The 19,259-nt window shown below is 39.0% G+C and overlaps 1 protein-coding gene across 8 annotated transcripts in view; it reads right to left on the reverse strand.

Moving 5' to 3' along the window:
• FANCC (FA complementation group C) overlaps positions 1-19,259 on the reverse strand; it is a 193,901-nt gene that overhangs the window by 23,364 nt on the left and 151,278 nt on the right. For all 8 annotated transcript variants that reach the window (XR_014555962.1, XR_014555963.1, XR_014555964.1 and 5 more), the window contains 8 exons: positions 16,392-16,511; positions 15,339-15,403; positions 13,843-14,004; positions 9,335-9,491; positions 4,106-4,158; positions 2,222-2,321; positions 310-385; positions 63-144 (listed from right to left, as the gene is read on the reverse strand). Coding sequence is in view for 2 of the 8 variants with exons in the window: in XM_083702040.1 (XP_083558166.1) it covers positions 63-144; positions 310-385; positions 2,222-2,321; positions 4,106-4,158; positions 9,335-9,491; positions 13,843-14,004; positions 15,339-15,403; positions 16,392-16,511 (815 nt within the window). In the remaining 6 variants the exon portion in view is untranslated. The remainder of the gene's footprint in view (positions 1-62; positions 145-309; positions 386-2,221; positions 2,322-4,105; positions 4,159-9,334; positions 9,492-13,842; positions 14,005-15,338; positions 15,404-16,391; positions 16,512-19,259) is intronic.

Genomic DNA, 19,259 nt, shown 5'->3' on the forward strand with positions numbered 1-19,259 from the left:
ATTCCCAAAATAAAAGGAAAAGGAAAAAAGCCAAAAAAGAAACCATTGCTACTGTTGCTTACCCAGTGCACTTTGCTTCTACTGTTGCTTTGAGCATTTCTGCAATGTGGGTCAAGTGTTGATGCAAACCAGTAGCTGGCAAGTCTAAAAGATAAATATTAATAGGAGCCATTTGAAGTGAAAACCAAAATATGCACTATGTTGTATTAGAGAAAATTCTTAAGAAACTAGAGGATTTGTAATACAGTACATCAATCTCAAAAATAAACACAGCTGATAACATGGAAAGTACTTCATAGCTGATCTTACCTGAGGGATGTTTAAGGAAAGCCATCACAAGTGAATGAGGATTATTAGGAAAGTAGGCCTTCAGTGGAAACTTAAGCTAAAACAAAGTCAATACAAGTATCACTTATGGACTAGTTCTTAAAACTTGCCCCATCAGAAAATATGCAAATACAACACAAAACATGCTATTCATATTGAAGGAAAGGAACCCTACAGATTGCATTCTTACAATGCCACAAACCTCACGACTTTGCTCAAAGTCCTCCTAGCCAACTTTTTAAAAATCCTTTCCATGTCAACATAGAACTGTGAGTTGTAAGGGGTGATCTAGAGGAAAAAAACCATGATCCCAAGCTGAGAGTTGTATTTGATCCAGGGGTCATTATTTGTTTTGCAATCAGTAACCCAAAAGCAAACCTTCCCTGGTTTGTCTTGGTTTCCTTCCCAGAGTGAGCTGGGAGGAATGGAAAGAAATGCACACTAAACTATGGTTTATGGCTAACCAAGATGTGTGAATGCAGCACACATGTAGATAGTTTAGCTTTGTAGCATTTTTTGTGAGAGTGACTTTTTCTGTAATATTACTATCTGAACTTCCTGAACGTATCTGTCCACAACAATTGCATATGTTTACAAGACTAACATGTGGTACCCACAAGGCTGAGTGAACAAAACAACATTTTGTTTCCAGCAGAAGTTGTCCATATATTTTATATCCATATACACAAAGATTTGGAGAAATTCTGACTTTTGCAGTCATCCTCTACATTAAAGATTTGTGCAGAACTCAAGACATGTACAGTTAAAGAGCTGCAAGCACTCCTGCCTGCATACCAAACCAACACCCAAGTATTTCTCTTCTCTAATAAAGAGTGAAAATGAAATCTCATGCAAACAACATATAGAAGATCTAGTTAATGTTTTAAAAAGAGCTCAACAACAAAGCACACAAACAACCTCTACAGCATAGTTGGCTCCTAGCTATTTGAAGGGTGTGTGGGATCTTGGATTACGTTCTCCACTCAGTCGCCCCCACCACCCTGAGGCTGCAAAATGTGCTGCTACCATAGAAATAAAGCTGCATAAAATTAATGGGAGTGGCATCTGTACATATTAACTGAGACAGCTTCAATTTCAACTCTAATTTATACCTTTTGAAACTAAAAGAGAGATTTAATCACAATGCTAATTAGTCAATTACTGTACTGGTTCCAGTAAGACACATCTTTTCACTAACTAACAGTTCCCCCAATAAAATTTAAAAGTCACAATGAAGTATTTGGTTCTCTGAAAAGTTTTATGGGAGTAAAACCTGAAGAGATTATGTGGCCCCAAACTAAAGCATCAGACTACCAAACATGGATACTTTGGTTGCCTAAAGGAAAATGAAGTAATCCCAATGGTACTACAGGTACAAAACTATAGGTAGGGAAGAATCAGACGTTACATGAGCGTGTTAAGAAGTAGGGTCAAGGTGTTACAGTTTTTCTAGGTGTAAATCTAGAAAAAATATTTATTCATTAATATTTGTTGAGAGAGTGTGTGTTTGTGAGAAAAGAGAGATCATTAACTAGTAGACATCCCTATGAGGCGGAAAGGCACTATAGATTCATGATGTAGTACAGTAATAAAAAGCATAGTTTTGTCAAATGGACAGTTTATTATAACTTGTACAAGTATATAATCTACAATTGTGAACTAATGCTGTGAAAATAATTTGTGGATTAAGCCTCCTCCCCCTAAAAAACCCTCTAACATTTGATTCCATTTAAGACACCTCAGATTTATCTTGGCATTCATTTACTACAGCAGCAAGGCATTATTTTGCTCATTGTATTCTTTTAGCACTTTGCAACCTAAAATTGTTCTTTTTATACTACATTTTGAAGCATCTCATTTAAAAAATAATAATGAAAAATGGAATTCAACTAACCTGCTTATTATTCTTGTGGTATGCTTGAACAAAGCACTGTGTAAATACCTGCATTATGGTCATTACTTCTGGTGCTCCATCAGTTTCCAGCAGTGCATTCCTGAGCAGCAAAAAGTTTAAGTATGACAGGTCAGATTATGAGTGTGCCAATCATGCAACCATTAATTGAGAGAAGGTAAAAACAAATGAGAGCATTCTTCACATGCCTTGGGCTGTGATCTTAAACCTATCTAGCTATTATGCAACCTGGGAAATAAAAACACTAACTTCACTTTGCTTCTTCTTCTTTTCTTTTTTTAAAATGAACATACAAATACCATTCTGCAATATAATTGCTGTTATTACAAATCCAATGTCAAGCTACAATTGTTTTACCTTGTTTTGGCAACTGCAAACCCTCCAGCTACAACTGTAAACACAGTATCTAGTTGCTCAGTTTCTTACATATTAAATCTCGAGTTTGCTCTGGAAGCAGGGACATGAAAGGAAGAAATGGCACAGCTATTGTTTGGTGGCATCAAACCTCTGAGCTCATCCCCTGGCTCTGGTTAAACATGTTTCCATCCTCCCTAATCCTCATTCTCCCATCTCTTCAGCATATCTGTTTTTGCTGCCATATTAATACTGTTGAATCACAATAGGCATTTTGTATGTGGATTATGATTTCTTTGTGTGCACTAGGACATTTCTGGTCTCATTCCCCCATCTTGATTTGTAAGTGGTTCATTCTTTTCAAGTTTACTTGGAGAAAGCTTGGGCAACCTACCAGCATTCATCATAAGCTTTGAAAGAACTCATCTGATGTCTCTGCTACCTCTCCTCACCTGGTCTCCAAAGGTGAGAGCTCTCCCTTAGTTCCCATGCTTCCAGTCTGCAGTGCCTGTATGCTCAGTGTCTACCGCCAAGGAGAACCCTGGACACTGGTTTTGTTTTTTAAAATCTTCCTTCTAAGAAATTAGGAATTTCCCCAAATTACTATCAACAATTGAGGTTCTGAGCATCTCATAAGTTCTAACTGCAGATAAAAACTACAGGAACTTAGGCTGCCGCTCTCCGGCTGCCAGTCTTTGCTGCTTCAGGTTTCCTTCCCCATCCTACAGCTTAGTATGTCCAGAAAGTAGGGAGAGGAGAGGAATGGGCAGCAGAAAACTCTAGAACTGATGGAGGGTTACACCACAAGCAAATCCAAAACAGGGAGGGGAAAATGATCTTGCTGGAAATGGCTCAGTGATTTCTGAATTGTTGAGTGGGGGAAGAGTTCACTTTTAGCACGTCCATATTTAGCAAGGGATTTGCTCCCAAAGCTCCCTCTCAAGTTCAGAACTCAAAGACAGTCTAAGTATTGATTTGATATCCCTTGAAACTATCTGAAATGAAAATAATTGTAAAAGAAAACCACTTCCCTCAAGATCATTCAAATTTCTTTTCCTGAATATTCCTTGCCACTTTTGAATTCTGCAACTTATTTAGTTTTCATGGGTAGATAAATTTCAAAAACCAGTATCTTTGTGGCATGTAGTGGAATCAAACAATTAAACAAAAATGGATTCCCTTATACTTGGACATGTGTGGGGTGGGGGCTGCTATGATAAAATGTGTATGTAAGTACCTCAAGCACAGGCTGGTTTCTCTACTATCAGTTATACAACATCTTGCATTTAATTCTTTGCCTTGAATAGCCAGCAGTAAAACTAAGCTGCATATGTTGTTCTGTGGATCAGTTTCTCGATATTAAGAAATTCTTCATAATTTTGTGAATGCTATCACAAGATGCACCGTATTTAAAATATGGGAATGCTGGGACATTCTATTGCAGTTCTATATTGTTTACTGATTTGGGATGGATAGGCAAAATCCTTCCACATAAATTGTATGTAATCTTACTTGAAAATTTCGTCTATAGTTCTGAAGACAGCCGGATGACATGCAGCTTGGTGCTGTTGCAAATAACAAAAGAACAAGTAAGATAGTTTAGACAAAGCTTGTATCATAAACTCAACACAAAGCAACAAGACAAACAACAGCTGGTCACCAAAGCATGTAACTCTAATATAGTTCTCGATAGATTGGAGCTGCTAGTCCGAAACAATAGTAGGGCACTAGGTTGGAGAAGGCTATCTTAGTCCAATAACTTAAATGTGCTTCTTCTCTCCCATGATGCAGTGACTTCAGGGGAATGACTGAGAATAACAGTAACGTTAAGCAAATGAGGATGGTTTGTTATAATAAAAATGACCAGAAATCTGCTCTGGAAGGCTAAAGCAAATTGGAAAGGGGCTTAATAAGAGTATTAACTGACCTAAGCTGATCATGGCCATACATTTCCATAGGTCTATTCCGAGCAATGTGGCCCCATACTTGTGGGTGAGTGTTATCAAACCTTTAACAGGTATAAAAGTTTCCCCAAAGTACCATTTGTTTTACCAGGGTTCATTTTTCATATCCATTATAGATTTGAATGTCTATTTCTAAGGTCTATGTAACCAAATTCACAGGAGTCCTGTATCAATTTGGTCATTAGCTAAAGACTGTTTCATTTGAGATTTATCAGTGACTGTCAGAGGTTATTTTTAACTTTTACTATTACTCTCAAAGTTAAAAATTAATGAATATCAGCATTCAAAAGATACTAATATTTAAAATACACAAATTCACCTTATTGATGCAAAGTCCACTTTCTTATACTTATTTTTTTCATTTCTTTTTAAAGAAAATCAGCCACAGGATAAAAAGATGGGTTAGTGGCTTTTCAGACAGTTTTTATGTCTTGCTGCCCCAACTTGGAGCACTGAGCAAAAAGAAATTGTTCCATTCAACTTTCATGCTGGGAAAGCTTCACTCCAAGTGCTCAAAGCAAATATTCATGTAGCCAAGCCAGCTACACAGGGGAAAATATTTCGAGGAAGTATAGATCTCACAAAGCATAAAGGCGGAAATGAGAAGAGAACCGTTAGTCTAAACATCTTCTCATTTTTCCTCACATGTCACTATCATATTGAAAAGATTACATGTCACCTCATTTTCATGTTGTACTCCAGTGTTTTGCCATATAGTTGCATTTAAGTTATCATATTAAATGTATGCCACCTAGTGTTCATGACTATTCACAGCTGGCTTTATCACATATTTCTAAAAAAATAAAATAAATAAAAATTACAGATCGTTGAAGAACTGTCATTTTCAAATTCCTTTTGAAAGTGAATTGGGTGATATATGTTAAAATGACAAAATGTAGGCAGGAGGCGTAGTGCCTTTTTTGCACACAGTAACTGCTACTAGACTGCTCAGTTTCACATACTCACAATTTGGAGGCTGGTAGTTTTCATATTATTAAGGTTATTAAGGTTAACACCACTATCTTTTTTAATCATACCACAGAATCTTATTTACTAGACAGCCTTTAACACTTCCTTAACTTTAGCAATGGTCCTGCATTTTTACCTTTCTTTGCAAAGAAGAGTAGTGCACGCACACGCACACACACACACACACACAACACGAACAACACACACACACACACACAAATATTTAAACACAGCAAGGAAAAAGTTGATCCGTAACAATATGTTACACTGTAGAGTGCTGCCATTCAGGATTCTAGCCACTCCCCCCCCCATAGTCAATTATCTTTGTGTGGTCACTGAGCATCCTCAGTACTTGTGGAATGGTTTTGTGGTTTCCCCCCATGGCGTCCCCCCGCTAAAGCTTTTTTGCACTTTTTCAAATCTTGTGGCTCCTCCAAGCCTACAGATAGCTCCTTTGTGTGGGTGGATGGGCCACATATGGATCAGCACTCGGAGAACTGAGATTGGTAATAAAAGTGTACAAGTGGGGCCCTGCAATGAAATGTTGCACTGTGGGTTGCTTCTGTTCAGGATCCTAACCATTCCATTCACACATCCCCTATCCCATTTTCCCTTTCTCCTTCACAAGTATGTTTCATGGCCACTGAGCATGCTCAGTTCTGACAGCTGCCTTCTTACAAAATGGGTGGTTAGTTTGACTATGCAAGTGCCAAAGTGAAGTTCAAATTCCTTTTCAGCTGTGAAGTTCTCAAACTAATCGACCTCATAAAGTTGCTGTGAAGCTAAAACACCAGGCTTTGCTGGACACAAATAACTTAATAAGTAAGCTTGATCATGGCCATCCGTAATTTTAGTTTGCAGAGTCTGCAAAATCAAATGCATTTTGGAACCAGTCAAGAATTCTTTGTAAGATTAACTAATAGCTTGGTTTAGCTAGCAATAAATTGATGTCACGTGGACTTGCACTGCAGTATCACCTGCATTGATTTTTGGTATTCTACAACTTTCTGTTGAAGTTAAGCTTAGCTGAGGTTTAGTCTCAAACACTGATTGTGTTCTATTTGAAATGTTACAGTGAATGTTTACATGCTCAAAGGGTTCTTAATAGAAGACAGAAAATCTCTTAAGCAATACACAGTGTTAGTGGAATCTAAATAAAAAGCTGTCAACTGAAAGAAACTGACAAAATCTGCACAAAGTGAAATGTGACTTTATTTAAACTAGCCCAAGAGCATCAGAAAATGGCAGGTGCTTTTCCTTGTCAGTACCCCTAGCTCTATCTGAATCTTTTTACATGGGTAGCCAGGAAAGGGCAGAAAATAAAGCCTTGTGCTACACCAGGTTGTAGTGCATATTTAGCCAGTGAGCTATAAAGGCTTTTGTTCTCCTCTTCCCTAGTACCCAATGTGAAGGCACACTCATACTGCTGTCAGCTCAACTCTGCACCAAACACTGAGGTCACAGGAAAAGAGAAGGACCAAGTGCTCCTCTTACGGATGGTGGCACCTGCTTCAGAACTCGGAGGCAGAGAGATCTCTTCCCACATCTTTCAGTCCTGTAACGAAGCCACCACTGTCACAGCAGTGACACCAACTTAGTTTGATGCAGACAGGATACGGGACAAGTGTGTTTACCAGTTTCTAACTAACAATAGTAGCAGCTTCAACTAAAGATTCCAAGATGAGAGACCAGGGAGAGATCCCTACTCCAAACTGGTTACTTTACATTAACTTTTGTTGAAATAGCTGCTACCATCAGAAAGCTGGGACATTTTGTCCACTTCTCTAGCAACACAACAAAACAGCAAAAATCTCATATTTGTCAACTCCCAAAATCCACAAGATTGGCCATTTATGAATGTTGTTTTCCTCACAGTTGTGGAGCAATAAATTATCTTGGGGGCAGATGAACACCTTGGAATCAGTTTCAGATCTCTTGACACACAAGAGGCAAAGATACAAAGAATGAAAAACAAAATCACATCAAATCGAAAGCTGGGAACAGACTGTGTTTCAAAAGCAGTTGATCAGCTGAAATTAACTGGTGGATTGAGCTAAAAGATATATACCCAGCAGATATATACCCATGTGTGGGCCACGGTCTCCAGTTTCTCATGCTATTATGCAAACAATTTTCATGCTGTTGCAAGTTGCACAAGCATCGCCTGCTGGTGTTTCTGAACAGAGTTGGCCACAGAAGACCAGTGAGCCAGCAGAATGCTTTTGCATTCATGAGAAAATCACTTTGGTGATACCTGTGGCTGGGCACCAGTGCAAAAAGACTGCAACATTCGTACAACTCATTTCTGACAATACCTGTAACTGTTTCCCTTCCCCATGCAGTTCACACAAGATATTTGCCTGATTATTTTGGTATGTTTTATGCACACACCTTTAACCATCTGGAAAAAGAACTAGTGTTACCGACTCCTGAAAAGCAAAACAGTATTTATACAGGACATTTCACTATGTGCAACCTGTATAACACTTATCTTTTGTTTTTATACTTCCTAGTAACTATAGAATTTCCATTACCAATTTCATTTTTTCCCAAGGGATGGAAACACAAGTAACAGCACACCACATAAACTAGAAGTTACTAGACCATCACACCTTAATTACATTTGGAGCCCTAATATAACAGTGTTGAGTATCATATTTCTTCCATAATAAAGCACAGCAGTCTTCCACTACCAAGACTAAACTTTAAAAGTTGCTGCTCTGTATACTGCTCAATGTTGTATTCTACAAGATGCGGATATATAACATTGTCCTACATCATTCAGCCAAAGCCCTATTAAAGATACATTCATGGTTGTGTTAGAAATATTATCAATTACTGTCCTGGTTGCTTATTTATTTAAAATAATTGTAACTTAAAATAACAGGCTTATCTCTGGGATTATTTCTTTGGTTCTTAAAGGACTATGGTTCTCTGAATATCCAATGGCAAGCCAAAATTATGCCTATAGACTGGAACTGTTCAGACTTCCTTTTTACTTGAAGCAGTTTCATGGCAGGCTTATAATGTGAAACCAAGGACAAAAGTACTTGGAATTGCAAAAATCTCTTGCCTGATTATGAAACTGAGGTAGGTCTTCCTACTAGATGGGTGGGAAGGTAACCTGGAGGGGAGGCATATAACTGTTGAGAAACAAAAAGAATCCTTGCTTCCAAACCGCTCTCTCTTCCTACCCATCTTTAACTGGCTGCTCTGGATGATAGGGGCCCATCCCTCAGCACCAAACAACCCTAATTACAGCCCAATTAGAGGCTTTTTTTGACATATGCATTCACAATCAGTTTTAGCCAACAATAATATTGTGTTGTTAAAATGTATAACAGGAAGTCAACTCATCAATAGGACTCCATGAACTGAAAACAGTTTAGCCCTGAAAATCTTTCAATAAATTTTTTTTTTAATTCTTACTAATAATACTGCACTCTCAGATTAAAACCTTAAAGCCATGGATCATTATGCTATTTACTCTTCTACTTATAGCTAGGACTATATGGCCAGGTTGGCACATAACGCTAAACCATGGTTAATGTAAACCAAGGTTTAGAAACTACAACCAAAGTATGGTTTATGAGTGTGGTTTATTCACAGTCAAACCATGAAGCCACATTCAGATGAACAAATAAACCATGACTTAGTATTGCATATGCACAAAGCCTACAAGTACCACTTGGACTGCTTGCTCCTGAATATACTTATATTGTGTATTTTAGAAATATTTAAAGGACCTTTGGTACAACAGGAGCAGCAAAATCTTAATAGTTTTCTAACGCCAGTACATCCCACTTACCAATAAGGAAGATTTTATCAGGCATACCATCTCTTCCAGTGAACTTGGCTGAGTTGAGATTAGAATTTCAAGATTCTGCAGCACTGCTTTCTCCAGACCAGGCAGATGGCGAAGCCACAACTGCAGCACAGCAGATTCAGGCAAGAAAATCTTTTTTCTGTATTGGAAAAATAAATAAAATGTTCATCTCAGCCTACTATGAAACAGATGTCTTGTGACTGGCAATGCCCACCTCAGTAGCCATGCTGTGCCATAACAACGTAACAACCCTGCTACATCAGCCAAGGCCATATCTGGTCCAGCATTCTGGCTACAGTGGCTTACCAGGAAACCCACAAACAGGACATGAGGGAAATAAAGCCATTGTTCATGCCCCCCCCCAAAATTGTAATAGTGGTGGCCAAAAACAGTCTCAAATTTCCAAATGGGCCCTGGAGGTTGGGAACCCCTGCTCTAAGTTTCCAGTGTCTGGTGGTGAATGAGATTTTCTCCTCCTCCATTTTAATCTTAGAGTCCACATTCCTGGCCACAAAACTGCCCTCCTTCCTTTAAAAAGAACATAAAATCATATGCAAGTCCAGAATTTCCTTTTTCATTGCTCTTTCATAATTGTTTCCAGTTGCTGTGCTAACTGAAGCAAGCTGGAATTAGAATAATTACAGAACAGTAAGAATAATAATTAGCAACCTTTTCTTAATTTTATGAACAATTTCCAACTTACTGTGAGCACACTATGCCCATGACCAGAAACGTTGTTCTGTTCTAATGATGGGTGCTAATGTGAACTTTTTCTATGATTTATTTCTGTAGATCATGGCATTACTGAAGTTGGCATAATTTAATATAAAAACATACCCCTGAATTTTAAACTTTTTTAACCCTTGTATTGGTCCATATCTTAAATATGACCCGGAAGGCATGAGTAAATATTCCGATCTCTGAATACCTAAAATAAAGATCAGCACATGAATCCCGTGTTACCAGCAAAGTTTAACCATCACCTCTTATAGGAAAAAAAGGAGTTTTGCACAGAAAATGGAACCTTCTGTGAAAAATAAAACCCCCCTTTTCACTCTACACTCTCAAGGACCAGCCTCACACTTCACTGGATCATGGACCAAGAAAGGGAAGAGAGCAACACTGTAGGCTTGTACATATAGTACATTGACGGGGAGAACGTAACTCCCAAACAAAACCATTGATTTAGGTTCTGCTTACTTCAGGACAGGTATACCCCTTCTCCACCCTTTCTCGCATCACTTTATTGTGGGTACTGTGGCAAACAATCACTCTCCAGGCTTTTGGAGTTAGAACATCTTTTACTCTCAAGATCAAGGTGGTATGCTGCCCACTTATATTGTAACTTTGCTGTCTAAAAGCAGCAGCCATATTCTGTTACTCTTATTTCAAGTAATAATCCAATCTTTATGTATTCCTCAGATGTGTGAACTTTTTGTGGGCACAAGGATGGGGAACATAGTCATAGTGGACACACATTTAATCTAACAGTTTAGGTTCTTAAATCTCTTGAGAGTGTGTGTAGGAATACATATGGGTTCTGCTGTACACCTTGTAACATTGCTTAGTTAAACTTGGATGTAATTAGGGTGGGAAATTAGGGTGTGATGGCTTGTTACTTTTCATTATATTATCTCTAGTTATAAGATCTCACTTTTAAGTTATTTCAGACAGGACCCCCACCTTCAGTGCACATTGAAGGTGCCTGCTTTTCTTATTCCTTTAATCTCTGCTGACACCATTTAATTCTATATATTACCTTCTTTACTAATTATCACACAGTACCTAAGTTTAAGCTAAGGAACTAATAGATCAGGAGAGTTAAATTTAAAAGTTAAATATGATTTATTAATATTTGTAATAGCAGATAATAGGATTATTAGCATGCTGCATGATAAATGATACTTTGGTTGCTATCTCCCTTGCATTAGTTCTCTTCCGTATTCTAAACCAATAGCCAGTTGCCCTTATCTGTGAACAGGTAACAATCTGACTTTCACACTTCCAGGAAATGTTGCTGCTGTCTCCCACTACCTGCAGACCTTCTCAGTTTCAGATCGATTTCAGCCCATGGTCCCATACAGAAGGTTGTGATATATTCTATGTTAGCTTCATCATGAAGTTGTTTGAATTATTCAAACATTACATAGACATAGACTGCAGTTTGAGGGGTACATCCAGTTTTGATAGAACATACTTCTCTTGTGTGATGTACTGCTTGCCTCTCTCATTGTGCCCTTTGGTATATAAAATGCCAAGAGCATACATTCTTCCCAAAACAAAGCAACACTTCTTACTGTTTGGGGTGTGGTCTGGCCCCTAATGCCATCATTAATGCATACACTGCTGTTTTGATAGATGTATGTTGAATCAGGCCTTCCTTGTGGCAGGGCAGGTACTCCTAATAAAGTGGGCTTGCCTTTCCCTGTGGATCAGCCAAGCCCCCAAATAAATGTGATGCTATGTGACAAAACAGAGTATCTTTAAAACTTACTATGAAGTACTCGACTTTAATTTTTTTTAATCATTTGGCTTGATCACTACACAAAATCATAACATTGGTTGGCCACAATGACAATATAGAGCCTGAGCCCCAAAATGCAAAACAACTCCTTTGTACTCAGTGTTGCCTGCTCTATCAGATCTTTCATTTCGTAGAAGGCAAGCCACCCACCATTTCACAGAAGGAAACTTCTCTCTCTGCCAGCCAACACACCGCCCCTCCCAATGAAATAGTTTTCTTCCTCTTGCTCTTCACGTCTAGTTGGACGCTACCCACAGAGAGAACTGTTCTCTTTTCCAAGTGTGCTGACCAGTTAGAACTGTGGTGGTCTTAAACAGAAAGCTTGGACAGAATGCAGGAAGAATGAAATGAAACTTTATACTTTGTAATCTGGTGCTGAAGGATTAGAGCGTCTGGCAGGTGCCCTGGTAGGTCTCTGTGGGTGCACCCAGGAGCCACATTCAGCTGTCAGAATCCCAGACTTAAGAGTGCTTCTGTATCATCAGCATCAAAAATATAAAACCCACTGGTGCAAAAGGCAGCCCAAGAATGAAAACATCAGTCAGGAACCAGAAGACTCTCCTTTCCTTTCAAGAGGCCTGTGCAGAGCTTGTCTGAAGCCTGAACAGGAATCTTGTTAGAATACAAGTTATAAACTCAAACAAAAAAGCAGCCAGTCCCTGGTGGGGGCCCCCAGACAGATTAGCCCTCCAAGGCCTGGCTGCCCACCACCACCACAGGCCTGCCTTTCAGGACATTCTGAGGACAAAGGAGAAGATGCTGAAAGAAAGAAACGGATCTCCCTTCAAGTAAAGGTGTGGACGGAAGCATGAAATGCAACAGGAGCACATAGGGTGTGATTAACTACTCCCCTTTGCTTAAGAACAGAAATTGTCAATTAGAAGAAAATGTATGAGTTTTCGAAGATGCTAAGTAATAATTCAGGATTTCTTAGAAAAAATGTGCTAATAAATAATTTCCCTGGGGTTTTTTGGCGAGGAGAAACCATTCACTATGTTCTCTCTTGTGAGTGGACTTGCATATTTTTCTATGCCAGAGACTCCTGTACTTCCTTGCCTGAACAATAAAAAATGCATTCACCTGTCCTAATCACCTCAATTGATAGCTGGGTGGCAGCAGGTGGAACAAATTCAAAGACTCACCTGAATCATGACTGCAAAAAGTCACTGCAGGGTAGAATTAAGTAATGTGATCACTAAGAGATGCAATCCAGAAGGAGAACATGCTCTTCCTGATCCACAGGAAGAGCAGAAATAAATTTGTTCACCTGTATCAACCATATAAGGGACGCGGGTGGCACTGTGGGTTAAACCAGAGCCTAGGACTTGCTGATCAGAAGGTCAGTGGTTCAAATCCCCGCGACAGAGTGAGCTCCCATTGCCCAGTCCCTGCTCCTGCCAACCTAGCAGTTCGAAAGCACATCAAAGTGCAAGTAGATAAAAAGGTACCACTCCGGCGAGAAGGTAAACGGTGTTTCCGTGTGCTGCTCTGGTTCGCCAGAAGCGGCTTAGTCATGCTGGCCACATGACCCGGAGGCTGTATGCTGGCTCCCTCGGCCAATAAAGCGAGATGAGCGCCGCAACCCCAGAGTCGGTCACGACTGGACCTAATGGGAGTCCCAGCCAGATGGGCGGGGTATAAATAATAAATTATTATTATTATTATTATTATTATTATTATTATTATTATTATTAATGGTCTGGGGTCCCTTTACCTTTACCTATCAACCATACAGGAGACACAAAAGCCTGTCAAAGAGGGTAAGATCAAACAGCAGCCAGACACTCTGTGAGCTCATGTGCACTCCTATATGGAAGCATGCATATTAGCTACATAGAGGTGCTATGGAATGAATATATGCTGTTCCAATACGGTAGATATCAGAAGAATCAAACATGAAATTTCAACAGATGGTTAACCATAATTTCAATGAAAGGGGAACTGGGGTGTTTTCTAGGCTACTTACTGTAACACAGCCTTATTCACCGCTTCTAAAAATTCAGCATGGAGGACCTCTTGTGATCCATCTTCATGATAGCTAAGAAGTGCTTCCAGCAGTGGCATTACATCAGGCAAAGTAATAAGAGGTATACAGAGAAGGGATATGGATTTTACCCGTGAAGACATACTGGAGAAACAAAATAAGGTTTCTTTTGTAGGATGAAACGGTTATATTTTTACTTTTCTAAAATATTAAACACAGAGAACTAGAACAAATACTGACTTGTAGCTAAAAGTCCTAAGGACTAGCAAAATAAATAAATAAAATAAAAATAAAATAAAAATTAAAATAAAATAAATATTTATTTGAAATGCAGCTACATTCACAACACATTACATACCTCAACTACATTTATATGTTCAGGCAGGGTACACTCTTGCTCTGACAACAATAAACACTTGGACTTGTATAGAACAATGCTCAAGAGAACACCAGAGACGTATTACCCATGACAGAGCTTTCAGCAGATTCACAGTGAAATCCTAACTCAACAGAAATTTTGCTATTGACTGACATCAGGTGTGCAGCTGAAAGAAACATGAACTTTCTCTGGCTCTTTTCCATGATTCTGTGATTTGTGCACAATGCAATCTAATTTCCATGGTTTCCAAGTTGACAGACAAAAACTGTAAAATCAAGTCTCCAAACAATAGGAGTATAGTTTCAGTAATGGAGATTACTAGAGAAATGCCCTGCATTATTGGAATAGTAAAATCTACATTTAAAGAAAACAAAGCTCATTCAAATCTGCAAGCGTATATACAAGATGAGCTGCTGCATGACTTAGCTGCAGTGGGGAGCAGTAAAGTGCTATACCTGGAGCAGAACATTGGCTGCATGGCTATGGCTTGATATAGAAACAGATAACATTGTTTGAGCTGTGAGGCATGTGAAATAAAATATGCAAAGACAACCGGTCTGCCACTGCCACTTGAGGCAGAACTGGTATTGGTTGTGTGAAGTGCTTTCCATCAACTGCCGAACTATGACCCTATCTGAGATAATCTGGTTGCAGTGATCTATCTATGCTTTGGTAACCTCAACATTAGATTACTGCAATGTGCTTTACCTTGGGTTGCCTTTGTAGACAGTTCAGTAACTAAATACTGCAGAACGTGGTCCCCCAATTGCTCACAGGCTCAAGGGAAGATTATCATGAAACACTGATTGGGGTGAGTTGCAGTTGAATCAAGTAAAATACTGAAGGATGATGCAATGTTCAATTAGCTAGTACATATGTCTGTGATTTTAGCTGGGAGAAAAGCACCGTTGCAATGCAGGTTGAGGATTCACTGTGAGCTGTTTTGCTAAGTAATGTACTTACTACAAAAATAATGTTTAAGAACAGTTTGAAATAGACATATTTAATGTTTTTTTCAGTATAATTGCTTTTCCACAAAAGAAACAGAACATTCATTCTAGTCATCTATATACTAAAATCACAGAAAGATAATACTAACCTTTGTTGTCTGTTAAGTCCATTAAACTGATTTCTGCTGAGTTCTGTCACTAATGATAAGACCACCTGTTTAATAAAGTCAATCACATGTTACAAAGAAATACATATTTCAGTGAAGGTTGCATCAGTAGTATTTTCTCGTAGTATTATGATGTGGCAAGATTTGGTATTCTATCAATTGGAGTGTTATTAATGAAAAATTAATAAAAAATATTTACAAAAAAGTAGTATTTTCTCGTTGTTATGATTTGCACCTCCAAGTGAATTAATAATCTCTGTACTTTTTTGTGACCTATGGTCTTGACCATAAATCAAGAACTGAAAAGAAACCATGAGTATTTATTTTTTATTTTAAAAACTTATACAGTGGTACCTTGGGTTAAGTACTTAATTTGTTCCGGAGGTCCGTTCTTAACCTGAAACTGTTCTTAACCTGAAGCACCACTTTAGCTAATGGGGCCTCCTGCTGCTGCCGCGCCACCGGAGCACGATTTCTGTCCTCATCCTGAAGCAAAGTTCTTAACCCGAGGTACTATTTCTGGGTTAGCGGAGTCTGTAACCTGAAGCGTATGTAACCCGAGGTACCACTATATCACACCTAACTCTCTTCAAAGAGAGTGAAGGTGGCTAACAAGTTGTCCCTCTAGGCAGGGGGGGGGCTAGAGAAGTGCTAAGTACTTTCCCCCTTCTCACTGTCCTTGTACTCTTTGCAAGGTAAGGGAATGGTTATCAGACATCCTTGACAAATAAACTCTAGCTAAGAAGTTGTTAAGTGGCTGACTTTCTCTTAATCTTGTGCGATTTCTTATATGTTCCTCCATCTCTCAAGCTTCTATGGCAACATAATGTGTCAATTGGCTTAGAGAATGGCTCTGAACTAACACACTGAATTTACAAAGGCATTTTGCATGCTTCTGAAGCACTCCATGAAGGCAAAGATGAAAAGGGGCACTTGCCAACAGTTGCCATGGCAAGCATGGTATAAGCACATTTGTAGGCTCCTGATACAATCGACCATGCTTGTAGCTAAAGGTTAAATGTACTAAGTACTCACATTTTCAATTAATTTAGAATAGTAATCTGCAGACGTGAACCCAAGAGTTGAAATAAAGTTGTTGATATCAGTGTCATGATTTCTCAGCCCAGAAAATGAGAGCAAGTGGCACAATGAACCCTAGAGGAAAAGTCAACAGGAGAGAGAAATATCTGATTAAAAACTAAGCAACTTCTGTTATTGTCATAGGGTTAGCAGGAAAGCAAATGCATCGATTACAGGCTTTATGTAACTTGAATTCAATTCAACATCTGTACCTTCAACACTAAGTTATGGAACCTACAGAGGAGGCAATGAATCTGAAACATTTTATCTCAAATAGGGAGGATTTCTATTAAAAAGAAGAATAATTAAAAGAAACAAATGGAAATTAGCAAGTGTCAAATCCTTTCATGAATCTTGGGAATGTATATAAAATTACGTAACGAATGCTCAGATAAAATATTTATCACACATTTGAAAGGGCACAAATATGCCAACATGATTTAAATGGCAGAATCAAATGGGCTATAAGAAACACAAAGACTGAAGGGCAGTGTATGGGGAAATTATGGTATGCTAATACTATCTCTGTGGGCTGCTATTCCAGCCCCACTGAGGAGATTCTCCTGCTGTCCTATAGTCACAGCTTTCCCCTTCTAGGAACATGGTAAAGTTCTACACACTTATCATTTGCACAGCATTACTGTGTGACATAACTCTGAGATGCATCATCCTATAGATATGTGTAGACTATGAAGAGCCTTAAAGGTTGTGGGGAAAGGCTTTCCCTGATAGGACTTGAACAGCCACAGACTTATGAAAGATGTGTGCTGTACATCCCCTCTGGAATCTGCATCTGATAGGCCCAAACTGAGAGAGTTTGAGAGCTCCTCTTAGGGACTCAGACCTCTTGTCTCTTGTATTGTGATTTAAATAGAAGTGCTCTGGCAACCCTTTACAAGGTTCCCTCGTCCCTGCAAAGTTAGATCTCTTGTTTCTTCAAAATTACAAGATCCTAGAATAGTTTGTGATCCTGCACAGGCTTCTTTACAGTGACTTTTTACAGGCCACACCAGAAACATCCATGTCTGCATGTGTTCTTCAAGCCCAGTGTCTCCCACAATTCTGTATTAAGTAGATCAAGGCTGTGGCATATTGCACATTCTAGATCTGACTCCATAACTAGTATAGTAATATGAACCCAGTATTATCCATGTATAAATTATTTTTAATATTGTGTGTGTGTGTGTGTGTGTGTGTGTGTGTGTGTGTGTGTATTTGAAGTGAATTGCTCAATGAGTCATATATATTTTAAACACATGCAGTTTTGTTACACAGTGTGATAAAATGGAATACATAACAATATATAGGAAAAGAAGTATAGCTTCCAAAAAGTAGAACCCCAAAGCCTTTCTTTCTTTCTTTTTTACTGTTCCAGAGCACAAGTTGAGCAGACAAAATAAATACTTTCATAGATCTACTGTAAAAAAAAAAGAAAGAACACAAAGTATTTGTTCTACCAACAGTTCGCAGAAAGAAAACTGTTATACTGCCATCTAGTGGCTTAAATGTTAAAACAGGAAACCGTGCTTTGGATTTAAAGCAAGACTGATCATTATAGTGGCCAAACTTCAAACATAAAAACAAACACAAACCAATATATTTTTATGATTTGTCCTAATTTCAGTCATTAGTCTTCTATAATTGCTTTGAATGTGCAGATCAGCTCTAATTTTTAAAAAATGTTAGCATTTTCTAGCCCAATTCAAGCCTGCACAAATTGTTATTCTGCCACTACGTAGAATGCTGAGTACCATACTAATTCCAATGGCGTGGTCTAACCGCAAACAATCAAAAGGCCATTAATCAGGACCCTCCTGTCCACCATCAAACCCAAAGAGAACTCAATTTCTATCTAGACCTTCACTTATTGGCAGAACACATGCTTTGTCCAGAAAAAGTCGTATGTTCAATTCCTGACATCTCCTAACAGGGTTGGAAAACATTCCTCTCTGAAATCCTAGAATTTTAATTGCTGATCAGTGTACACAATGCTGAGCTAAACAGAGCAATGAGTCAGTAAAAGGCAGCTTTCTCCTAATTTTGTATAAGCAAAGAATAGGCTCACAACAATGCTCTGGATAACATGAAACCTTTCTCTTCTCTCACATTTTCTGGTTGTTTCTAAGTGCTTTGGAAATCAAAGGCAGATAAATAAAATCTTTCACTTCCTTTTCATTTATTATGCACGTGTTCCAGCTTGTCAATACAGTCATACCTTGGTTCTCGAACAGAATGTGCTCCAGGAGTCCATTCCACTTCCGGAACTGTTCAAAAACCAAGACGTGGCTTCCGATTGGCTACAGGAATGTCCTGCAGCCAATCGGAAGCCGCAGAAGCTACACCGGATGTTCAGCTTCTGAAAATCATTCGAAAACCAGAACACTCACTTCCAGTTTTCGATTGTTCAGGAGCCAAAACGTACAAGTTCCAAGGCATTTGGCAACCAAGGTATGTCTGTATCCTTCTTAAATTGTGGTGCCCAGAATAACACAGTACTCCAGGTGTGGTCTGACCAAGGCAGAATAGAAAGCAACTATGACTTCCCTTGAGGGACGCGGGTGGCGCTGTGGGTAAAACCTCAGCGCCTAGGACTTGCCGATCGTATGGTCGGCGGTTCGAATCCCCACGGCGGGGTGAGCTCCCGTCGTTCGGTCCCAGCTCCTGCCCACCTAGCAGTTCAAAAGCACCCTTAAGTCAAGTAGATAAATAGGTACCGCTTTATAGCGGGAAGGTAAACGGCGTTTCTGTGTGCTGTGCTGGTGCAGGATCGCCAGAGCAGCTTCGTCACGCTGGCCACGTGACCCGGAAGTGTCTCCGGACAAC

Source organism: Podarcis gaigeae, assembly GCF_964106915.1.
Source record: "Podarcis gaigeae genome assembly, chromosome: 11".
Lineage (NCBI taxonomy): Eukaryota > Metazoa > Chordata > Lepidosauria > Squamata > Lacertidae > Podarcis > Podarcis gaigeae.